The 11,573-nt window shown below is 40.1% G+C and overlaps 1 protein-coding gene across 2 annotated transcripts; it reads right to left on the bottom strand.

Moving 5' to 3' along the window:
* Positions 1–2,817: 2,817 nt before the first annotated feature.
* Positions 2,818–11,515, bottom strand: tmc2b (transmembrane channel-like 2b). Of its 2 annotated transcripts, XM_015037308.1 has the most exons (20): positions 11,162–11,515; positions 11,024–11,065; positions 10,098–10,656; positions 9,478–9,636; positions 9,017–9,107; positions 8,852–8,933; positions 8,670–8,776; positions 8,483–8,581; positions 7,642–7,784; positions 7,418–7,565; positions 7,086–7,280; positions 6,822–7,001; positions 6,028–6,186; positions 5,770–5,898; positions 5,289–5,356; positions 4,828–5,067; positions 4,256–4,378; positions 3,937–4,015; positions 3,722–3,848; positions 2,818–3,639 (listed from the first exon to the last, which is right to left on the bottom strand). In XM_015037308.1, exons 1-20 carry the CDS (start codon positions 11,205–11,207, stop codon positions 3,434–3,436), a joined length of 2,982 nt encoding a protein of 993 aa, XP_014892794.1. In that variant the 5' UTR covers positions 11,208–11,515; the 3' UTR covers positions 2,818–3,433. The 2 variants fall into 2 exon arrangements, with proteins under 2 accessions (XP_014892794.1, XP_014892795.1); XM_015037309.1 differs by lacking the exon at positions 2,818–3,639 and having other exon boundaries at positions 3,757–3,848; positions 3,937–4,040.
* Between the last annotated feature and the right edge of the window lie 58 nt (positions 11,516–11,573).

The following is an 11,573-nucleotide window of genomic DNA, read 5'->3' as shown; positions in this document are numbered from 1 at the left end:
CACCTGCAATGCCTTTTGATAAAACCTTTTAATTGCATTGTGATATTAGCATTTCAAATGAAGACTGCTACATCTGATGCCCACATTTCTTTCTTTGCTCTTTATATTTGTACATTTTGTCATTTCTGAAACATACTCAAATTGCTTCCTTGTTTTGTTTGCCTCTACGACTTATTTTACATTTTGTCCGAGTCTTGTTCTCTCACCGTTCAACCCCCTCTATCTTCTTTCTTAGCTTGAGCTCACTGTCACTTTAGCTCAGGCTCAGCTGCAGGACGCCCAACACTGTAAGCTCCATTGACAGCTCCTTTGACCTGCTGCTCCATCATGCTCTCCTGGTCCCATCTGACAGACACGCTCACTGCAGGGAGCCAGGGTGAGTCGTCAAACGGATGTGGGGGGGATTCGCTTTGAAACAGGACAGTGCTAAACATACAGGCAGCGTTACCTGGGATGGTTTAGATTAAAGTATATTAATGTGTTAGAATGCCTCTCGATTCAAGTGAAAAATCAAATAACCTACAATAAATCTTGTTGTAAATAAGCATAATGTGAAAAGTTCAAGCACACGAATGAAGCAGTGTGACATCAGATTAAAAGACACAAATCTTGATATAAATTGTGAAAATTTTAGTATATGCTAACTCCTTTCCCATTTGAGCTACTCTTGTAGTTTGTGGGCTTTTTTCAGCTTTGTTTTCATTTATCTGCTTCAAAAAAATCTATTAGTTCTGTGACTGTACGTGACTATTTTTTCTTTGAAAAGAACCGCGTTACTTATCCGATCTGACTGAACTTCAGCTGTACTGAGACAAAGAATTGGCACAAATTTCAGCACAAACGTGATAAAAGACTCTAGAAGCCTTGCAGTTGTAACAGAAGAGGATAGTTGTATTAAGTATTAATGAAACCAGTTGTCCTTTACACTCCACTTAGCAATTATGCACTGCTTAAACACACCACCCTGTAACATAAAATTACAATTAAACTAAGTTGTAACATGTATAATTGTGAAAAACAGTTAAACGGCTGTGTTTACTTTTGCAAGGCACATTGGACAGAGGTGTAACTTTTATTTTGTCTGCAGTGACAGTGGCTTTACTCTGGTGTTCTTAATGTGCTGCTCAGAAAGTACCAACCAGTTTCTGACCAGTATAAATCTTTTGGGTCAACCAAAGTATGTTCTCTGTGGTTATACGTCCAACTCTTTCTACAAAATATTTCTATTACCATGTCAGCTTTTGGGAGGGGGTTTTTAAGCCAATTTAATCCAGGCTCAGCTCTGGTGGTACGTTTGTCCCGGCCTGCCCTCGTCTCCGTACAAACTGGTGCTGCTCCACTGTTCAGAGCCGGCCTAATTCTGCGATGCCGGTTGTAACCTTTGACCCTCTGGTGTTAACCTTCTGCCGATGCCAGCACTTCCTCTGGCACTTTCTGTTTACTTGATGGGAATTGGATCTAAGGGTTACATGAAAGAGCTAGTTACACCCCAGGAAGTCCTAATTAACTTTTCCATGCAAGTAGACGGACACACATGGAGTGCAATTTAGGCTTAAGAGGAACATTTGCAAAGGAAACAGCCGACTTCCATGTTTTCGTTTTTAATTTTTATGTTAAATTATTTTGACAGATAATAAAGAACAACAACTGAGAACTGCTGGAAATATGAGTCAACTGGAGAGAAAGATATGAAGAAAATATCCAGAGATCATTGCTAATTACACAGTAGGAGCCTCATTTATCACTTGTGCAGAACAACAAAGGACAAAATCTCCAATGTGTTTAGCAGAATGCTTTCTACTGATAGAAGAGAGATTCATCTCCCCTTCAGTTCCCATAAGATCCTCCTGCAGAAACACCTCTCTGTCCAAAGAAATTCAGCTTGCAAAGTATCTGCACTCCTTTAAAATGCACTTTTATATTTCAGCCTACATCCATAATGGCATGTCTTGGAAGATGCATTAAATTTCTGATAATTCTTTGGTTGGTTTGAATCTATTCTTGGACTAAACATGATGGTAAAAACTAAAACCGCTCTCTATTTTCAGCTTTTTGACAGACACCTTTAGATTGTGGGTCAAAAATGTAAAGTAAGCCCAGATTATGATGCTGCCACCACTATGTTTGGCCGTTTTAGTAATGATAATAATACCTTGATGATTATTAACTCATGTTCTAGTTTGTTTGCATCAGATCGGCACGTTCTCTGACAAGGTTTCAAGAAAATTTAGCCGGCCTTGGATATTTTATTTGGAATAAAAAGCTTCACCCTAACTCTTCAGGCCAAAGATATGGAGGATACAGAAGATCATTGTCACATCTAGAACAATTAATACTTGTAAAAAGTCCTGCAGCTCCTTTCGTGTTGTGGATGAAATGGTCTAAAATTCTAATATTAGCTGAAATGATACATGTACCCTGTTGGCTTACACTATGTTGGGTAACAATAACACACGTCATTTAGTCTGTTCACATCTTGGGAATGTTCTGGTACCGTTTCTGTGTTGCGTTTGTAGTAAATCTTTGGAGAAAAATTAAGTTTTTGTTGAGATCCTTTAGATCCTTTATGGTTTTGTCTAAAGAGGTGCAGATGAGCAAATATTACAACAGTCTTATAGAGCAACTGAGTTTATTTTATGCTAATAAAGATTCACTTAGTGGTTTTAGATGTGTACCAAACAAAACTAGATGCTGAGATTCAATAAAGTGGTGCTTCAGCCAAATATTAATTTAATATTGCAGACTTGCATAACCAATGTATTGCAGCATGTTTGTTTTTCTGTTGAATTGTAAAGTAAATGCTACATTAAACGTGGAAAAACTTTGAAATAATTTATCGCAGCCTTAATTTTTTCCATCACAACAACCTGGCATTTTAACAGGGATGTTTATGCACTTTTGAGAGTCATGTGTGCTAATGAGACTCATCAGGTGAAAGGACGCAGGTTACTGATGAGCAGGAAACAAGATAAGAGTAACCGAAGACATATGGGACAATGACAAGTGACAAAGCAAACCAAATGGCGAAACAGATCAGAAGCAGGGATAAGAAACAGGACAAAGTACAGCAGATGGTATCAAGAATTAGACAAACAATAACAACATTAAGTTGACATTTATTTTTCTATCATTTGTTTCTTTTTATTGCTTTGGTATAATTCAGCAGATCATATGTTTCCATTGGATTTTTTTAAATCTACTTGGTAGCCACAGCCCACTAACAATTTCTGAAAGTCAGTCTGATGAATTGTTATAGATAGTTCTTTTATTGCATTTGTTCAATCAATATTTCTACCATTTACAAATGTACAAAAGTTTGTATTTAATAAAAAAGTATCTCACTCCAATGACAACAGTTCCTTCTGGTGACCGTGAAAGTGATGTCACAACTGGCTGTTATTTGTGGTGAGCCGCTTAAATTTTGTTTTGCTGCTCATCTTCTTCCCTGACCTCTGCCTCTTCCAGGCTCGGGCTGAGGCGACCTCATGTTTCCGGGGGGCCCCCCTCTCGGCCCAGGGGCCCGGGTCACGGGGCGCCTGGGGTTCGGGGCAGACAGTGATTCCTCCTTTTGCACTTCTACTCCTTTCCCTGCTGTGCCTGGCTTTGTTCTAGTTGTTCTAGTCTTATCAATTACAATATCTGAAAAGACAAATAATTCAAGACAAAGGTAAAAGCATCTGAATATATGCAATACGGATGCACATTAAAAAGTTCAGTGTACCGAGGGGTTTCTCCTCCGCAACGGGAGTCGGGGCAAGAGATTTGTTCGGCAGCAGGTCTTCCAAGTCTTTCATCACTTGGTTGGTGCTGTCCTGGTTGTTCCTGCGATTCTTCTCATCGTCCCGAGCCTGAAATTTTAACCAGTTTAGCAGACAACAATCAAACAAAGCAAAACACTTCAGGAAAAAAAGTTAACAAGAGCACACTAATGCTCACCATCTGCATCTTCTTTTTCAAGTCAGTATTTGCTTGTTGATATGCTTTTGACACTGTGTTCAAATAGTAGATGGCCAGTCTGTGAAGCAGTAAAAGTCTGTAAACTAAAGAACACGCTAGCCTAAAGTTATAGGCAATTACACTGTAATCACAAAAATAGGCACAGAGGTCATTTTTTTTAAAAATGTATTGGTTTCCCTAAGTCTGTATTTTTCCAGTTCATCACTGTCAGATCATATGTGCAAACTTAAAGTACCCCAAGTTATATTTGTTTGGGAGACAGAAAACAGCGTTTCATTTATATTCAGAGTTTACTTACACCATAAGAAGGATAGCTGGCATGATGAGCCCAGGGTTGCTAACATATGTAAAGATGTTCCCAATAAAAGCTGGCATAGCCTGTATAGTGTCTATTACCACATCGTACATCTTCTCTTGTCCACTGGAGAAAAAACATAAAATAGAGGACAATGGTTTAACTGCATTTTAGATCAATGGCTCAGTGAATCAAAAAAAAAGCAAAAAAAAAAAAAAAGCAAAATATTACCTAAGTGGGAAAGTTCAGGATTGCTGTAAATAACTATCATTGCTTCCTGATTTAACTCTAAATTCAGATTTGCTGCCCCCAAGGGCTGAAGCGAGGCAAAGCGTAGAACAAGGGACTGCTTCTTATTTAAATCAGCTTTATCCCTCCATTTTGATGCTCTTTGTAAACTTTAGCTAGCTGTTGGCTGATTCACTATTTGAGTGAAAAATCAAACAGAGCCACCTAATAAACTGTCAGGAAAGTACATATAACCAGAACTGTTTCCTTAACAGAACTATAAAAAACTCTAATCCCAAATGAAACTTGTATTTAATTTCTATCCACTGCCCCCCACATCTACTTACCTGAAAGGTCCACAGTCAAAGGAAGGCGACAGAGTCATCATGGAGTACACAACAGGAAGCAGGCTGAGAAACAGCACCAGCAGCAGCATGCCCATGTAGAAGTTGTTGGACCGTGAGGCTTTGAAGACTCGCTCATGAGGAACGTTGCACGCCATCACTGCCCAGGACTGATAATACATAGAGGTCAAGAGCCGCAGGACGTTTAAGCCCACTAGACCAGGAGCATAAAATGCGCCCATCCTGTGGATGACAGCAAATGTAGTCACATTATTTTTAATAAGATTTTATCAGCTTACACTGAGCTAATTATTTATTTAAATAAAGCAAGTTCAGAATAAATATTTAACACCGTGCGGTTTTCGACAAGCAACAGTGTAAACAGCAAGGAAGTCTAAGGAAGTATGCATTCCCAGAGAAAAACAAATTGATCTCATCCTAATATATTGATTAATTGAATTTACCATATCATTCCTTGATTAAATACAAGCCCTAGGACATTTCCGCTGATGTCAAACTCTCCATATGAAGGCTAGAATGAACACAACAGCAAGATTAATACATCGACCTGAATTAAAAAACAGCAGGTCAATACACTTTGTATTTGCTGCTCCCTTTGTCATTCGGTCTCTGTCTCCCTCCATTCATCTCCCTCTCTGTAATTAAGATCTCATTTCAATCTCATGTTACCCCTAATGCTTAGGATCGCCTGTCTTGCCAGATGTCACTTTGTAGATCAGGTTCACTTTAAGCTAATACAAACTTTGCCATGTTTACTGTGTTTTACAAGCACAACTATTTAACTGAGGAAAGTTGTACTGATTGCTGCATTGAAAAAATGCAAATGGAGATGAGTATGCAAATGTAAGCAAACCTCGCTTTTGGTTAGCTAAACAAGCAAAAATGAAAAGGCACGTTGACGTAGCGACCCATGTGGGTACTCACAAATCCGGCCTCCAGGTCCCAGCACCAGCAGTAATTGAGAAAGCGGACAATGAAAGCACGTAGAAAGTCACCGACCAGAATAGTCAAAAAGGTAACCTGCACATCTGAGACAGTTAGCTTCACAAATTCCTGCAGCAGGAAAAGAGGCAAAAGCAAAGGGCAGCAATCAGGTCGACAGCAAGTCATACTTGTGAGAAAGCAGGACATTTGTCCGTGCCTTCAAATCAATATTGAACAACGCATAATGTCAGTGCTGACTCTTCCAACGGCAGTCTCCCAGCAGGGGCCCCTGATGACATCAGCGGGGGCCACATTCGGAGGAGGCACATTTGTGGTGTTGTAGAACGAGCTGTAGTTGGCGTAGTATTGATGTAAAGCCCATTCGGTGGCGTTCTTGATGGATTTTTCAGCTTCCAGCTAAAAATGCAACCAAAACAAACCATTTTTAGTAGCTTAGCTCACACAGCGCAAATGCTTGGGGTGTATTTAATTAAATAGCTTGTTAAACTTTTTTTTTTCTTCTTTTGCAAGCTTAATGTGATTTCTAAAACAAACTACATCCCGATATAGCATTATGCAGGCAGCAGGTTTTTCCATTAATCCTTGTTAACAATGCTAACACTAATTAAACTAGCCAGAAAGTTGCTATTCTACATTTCAAACTGTCAATATGTACTGTAGCATTTTGCTTGTTTAATGTGACATATATGTAATTCTTTAAAGTCACCACATCAAAAGTCTACCTAACAGAGTGGCACCGCTATATAGCTTAAGAAATGCTGTAAACAGGTACAGGTAATGTATGTCCACTTTTTTGGGGGGGGGAATTTTATGTAATAGACCAACACAAAGTTATGATGAAAAACTAGAACTCACTATCCATGGTGAATTACTAAGTATTTCAGTTAAATACAGAAAAACTGTATCTAAAAATCTAGTTTGAAAATATCTGCACACATTGCAGAATTGTTTTATTTTTCTGTTGTAGTCAATTTATGATTAGTGGAAAAATTCATTCTTTATGAATTTCTGCTGTCTTTTGTACGACGTACCTTTCCATTAACCTCATCAAAGAGAGCAAAGAGAAACGTGTAAAGATTTCCGAGGAAGAGGGCAAAGATGCGTCCCAGTTGCCATTTCAGGGCAATTCGAGGATGATAGTCTTCCAACTCGGCAATGGTTTCAAATAGAGGAGGACAAACAAGCCCCAGCAGTGACATCACAAACTCCACCTGATACACCGGAGGAGAGTGGTTAATTACTGATCTCCTCTGCTGCTCTCGTGTTCCGTCTTTGGACATTACGTACAGACTTGCCTCATTGTTTTCAAACCACGTGAGCGTTTTGGGGTCCATCTTAGCAAAGTCTTGAGACCGTTTCACCACAAAGTAGATGAGATACCCGCTGCCACCAAGGCTGCACAGGATTAGGAAGTTTGCAAAAACCCTGAGGAAACGTCGGAGGTGGATATTCTCATCTTTCTGGTTCTCCTGTTCGTCCACAATAGATTCCTAGAAAACGGATAAATGGCGTCAAATATGCAGTAACCTGTCTCCCACCTGAAACATCATGTTGAACTACACATCTCAAAAGACCCTGACGCTTTGGCATTTTGAAATGTTTTGTTTGGTAGGACACAGCTGCCAACCTTGAAGCTGGTGGTAATGGAGGCGTACTTGTTGTCCGCAGTCTCGGGGTTTCCTATCAGATAGTCCCAGCTGGTGAACATTTTCCAGCTGAAGATGAATTCTCCCTCGTCTCCCCCGTCTCCTCCTTCATTCGCATTACGAGCCATCCTGAGAAAATCGCAGCTGTAAGCCTTCATCCGTACGCCTAACAACGGTGCGTCGTGCATGCTAATCTTTTGCATACGTTCTGATGACGACCAACAAGCTGTATCCGAAAATGCCGACACTCGTGAGGAGGTACGACAGAGGGAGTTTGAACTGCAGAACCCCGATGCTTCGATCGTTGTTGTAGAATCCATAGAATAAAACTGAATACTTGCAGTAACCCTGTTGAAGACACGAACATAAACTCAAAGTAAAAATACACAATTCTATTGCACAAGGAGATAAAAAAAAATGAATAAAGAAATTAAGCTCAAACACCAATAAAAATACTTTTGAATCACTGTTGGAGTGATCAGTTTGTACTTTACAGCTTTCTTCAGAGAGCTGTTGTAGGCGCAGGAAGGATCTCCTGTAGCGGTCCATGTTACAGTGGCTCTTTGAAGTCCCTTACTGAAGACACTATTTTTGTATTACAGTCTCATGATGAGGATGTTCAAATTAAAATCATCCTCATTTTATGAAGAATCCTTCCTTATACAATAATCTCCACAAAAAAACCCAATTTCCATGTATTTCCTCCTGAAATAAAAGTATCTGCTGACCGACCCATCGACAGGTACGTCTCGACAAATTAAAATATTATGATGATGATGATGATGACTGGTTCTACCCCTGGTTCACAGGGGTAGAACAAGCCTTCCTTATAAAGACCTGATGCTGCTGCCACAGCAGACGATAATGGCAGAAGATATTAAATTATCCAAAACAGACTTACAGAAGACATGCAAACACTAGTCTAGTCTAATCTAAAGTAATTTGACAATCAAATTTCAAAGTGGGAAGGCAGTTTTGGTTTTTCTTTTGTTAGCTCAGCAACTTGTTTTGCCATAGAAGTGTAGGAATGGAGCAAATATGCTCACCCCAAAGTCAAAGAGGACAGAGAAGTCCATAGCTGTAGCCTGCTCATCTCTGGGGACAGTTTTCCTGGGAATTGACCCGTATGGAAGACCCATAAGAACCTAAACGGAAAGGAGAGCATAAGAGAGATGAGAGCATCTATAGTGAAACTCTCACTTGCCAACAAGGACTGAGAGGAGAAAGTCCTACCTCAGGGAGCACCACCAGGCCAAACATGAACCCAAAGAGGACCAGATTTAAACCATACATCCACCTCAAAAAAAGGAAGTACGACGCGACTGAAGATCCAAAGTGACCTGTGGATGTGCAAAATCTGGCTCAGAAAGACAGCGGAGTAGGACTTTTAGAGAAACAAGATCTTGGGTACTAACTTTCTACTTCCTTTATCTTCCTCTCCCAGGGTATACAGGCCGTTTTGAAGTTCTCAAAATCCCGATTGAATTTGATTAGTTTCTAGGGGAGAAAAGTTTTGGACAGTTTAACTTCATTTTCCACAAAGACTATCTGTCATGCTTACAATATGCTAATTGTTTTACCTTTGTCATCATGACTTTGAAAGCATAGAGTCTCCTGCCTTTCCCTTTTCCTAGAGCTCCTTCAAACTTTTCAACAAAATCCTGGGCCTCCCTGTTTGTCCAATCATGGAAAAAAAAATATTACGAATCAAATTATGCCCTCCATTGAGTTAACAAAGAAAAATAAAAAACACTCCACTGGTAATTGTAATGGTCAGAGTAAACAAGGTGTACAGACAAGTCTGAGGTTGTTTTACTGATTAATGATGTTTTGAAGTCCATGAATTGAGTCAACCACAGCAACATGCATTAAACAAGTTCATGAAAAAGTTATAGCTTCTCTTATGTCACCCTTCTTTTGGGCAAACCTGTCCTCACTGATCTCTGCATGAAAACAAACCCAGACCTCTGTCACACTCCCACTCTTTAACCTAGAAAACAGAAATGAGATTTCAGTCAACTGGTTGAGCTTTTCTCTTTACTTGAGCAGCAAGAGCCTCTTCTTCATGCGCCACGGTTTGTTCCTCAATGTAGCAATCAGCTTCTTCTTTTCCTCCACCTGTTCCTTCAGGGCCGCAATCTCTCCCTCTGACAATGATTCTTCATCCGAGTCGGCGGGTGAAGGAGGCGAGGAGAAGCTGCTGAAGAAAAGTACATAGATGTCTCCTGTGGTGAACTTAGCAGAATTCAGAAAGATTAGTCCGAAATTTCCACCACAATGGAGTAACTAAGTTTCAAAGGTCACAAAAACAACTTTCTGAAAGTTGTTTCGAGATGAGGATTTTTTTTTCTGTGTGTGTAAATCTTAATGAATAGCAGCTTGAAACTATAGGTCAGTCAAGAGAGAACTGGCAAACGCCTTTTCTTTTATTCTGGCAAGCAGAAACGACTTTGTTCTTGCAGCTGCTGTTATGGTCCTCTAACTGATGTTAAAAATATTAGTTGCATAGATAAGAAATGTATTTATGGGATTTGTTTTGTTTAAGATATTACTCACTTAATGTTACTATAGTGTGTTTCGGTAACCATCTTTGTTTGAGGAATATGAATAAGGCTGCATGCAGAACGCATCCTCAATCATGCAGAGAAAAGACATTTGCACCTGCTTGTCGTTTTGTTCTTATTTTCCTCATCTTTTCCTTTCTTGTTTCCCTTCTTGTCGTTATTCTGATCCTCCTTCTCCTTCTTGGACACAGCTCTCCCAGATTTTTTTCCTCTCCCTTTGTCTTCCTCACTTTCGTCATCGCTCTGCTCCTTAGAAACCTTCTTCCTGGAGGCTTTTGATCCTTTTCTTGCTGCTGCCTTTCGTTTCTCTCTCTCATCGTCTTCGTCACTGTCCTGGGGTTTGGTTGTCTTCCTCCGTCTTCGTCTTTGAGGGGTCTCGTCCTCGTCATCATCATCTGTCTTTGTCAGCTTCCTCCGTCCTCGTCTTTGAGGGGTCTCGTCCTCGTCATCATCATCATCATCTGTCTTGGTTAGCTTTCTTCGTCCTCGTCTTTGAGGGGTCTCGTCCTCGTCATCATCATCATCATCTGTCTTGGTTAGCTTCCTTCGTCCTCGTCGTCGGGGTGCCTCGTCCTCGTCATCCTCATCTTCACTGACTTGCTTGGCTTTACGTTGCAACTTAGATCTCCTGTTTCGACTTTTCCTCCTCGCCTCTTCTGTAAAACAAAAACTGTTTATTATTAGAAGTTGAGATTTGCAATGTGGAAGCAGCTTAGAGTCATTTCCTATCAATAAAATATTAGTAGAGTTGCAGAAAAATATGTAGGCACCTTAAATGCATTTGGCTTTTATTACTGTTGCATATTCTTAAAAATCAAAAATTCAGAAAACATTATTTTCAATAAAATTACCGGCTCCACTATTGTTGGCACCAACAACTATAACTATCAAATAGTCAAAAACATGCAAATGAAGAAGTATAGTTATTTTCAGCAACTATATGTTTTCTCTCTTAAAGCAGATTGGACTGATATTGCCAGTCTTGTCTCTTCTCCTCAGTAGGACTGATCTTGAATCACTCACCTTCGCTGTCGCTGTCAGGCTCGGCATCCACATCCATCCCAACTGGGAAAAAATTAAAATAATCCAACACAAGTTACTATAAGAGACACACTTTTATAATTTAGGACCATCAGTAAATAAGAACAGCATTTCTCTCACCATTTTCAACATCAATTATGTCATTGTTTCTCCTCTTCGGAGGCATTTTTCCTGAGCTGTTTTTGAGTTCTTTGTTTCTTCCTCTCCTCCTGTCAACTCTTACATCCAAACTTGAATCCTGACCATTTATGAGGGAGGTTGCAGGGTCAACATGCCACTTTTCACAACTGCACGCATCAGCAGGAGCGGGTGTGCTAGAGTTAGAGCCATTTCAACTCAGGGGATCCTTGGTAACCATTAGAGGCTCCAAGCCCATTGGATGACGAAAGGGAGCCAGAGAAGGAAACACAGTCTGTCAGACAATGGACCTGTCAATCAAAACGTCAACGGATACTACACCACAGAGACAGGGGAGGATATCAAGGGCGTAGGTTCGGTCTAAGTTTTGGTGGGGACCTTGGTGGGGACCTTG

Source organism: Poecilia latipinna, unplaced genomic scaffold (assembly GCF_001443285.1).
Source record: "Poecilia latipinna isolate Pla-1442-1.1 unplaced genomic scaffold, P_latipinna-1.0 Scaffold400, whole genome shotgun sequence".
NCBI lineage: Eukaryota > Metazoa > Chordata > Actinopteri > Cyprinodontiformes > Poeciliidae > Poecilia > Poecilia latipinna.
Note: the sequence above shows the minus strand (reverse complement) of the source record. Positions and strands in the feature narration are given on the sequence as shown.

Coding starts and splice junctions, on each gene's coding strand:
- tmc2b (XM_015037308.1), bottom strand. CDS start 11,207: ATGCCTCCGAAGAGGAGAAACAATGACATAATTGATGTTGAAAATG. Junction 10,657..11,023: donor GCCTGACAGCGACAGCGAAG/GTGAGTGATTCA, acceptor TTTGTTTTACAG/AAGAGGCGAGGAGGAAAAGT. Junction 3,849..3,936: donor TGAAAAAGAAGATGCAGATG/GTGAGCATTAGT, acceptor TTAAAATTTCAG/GCTCGGGACGATGAGAAGAA.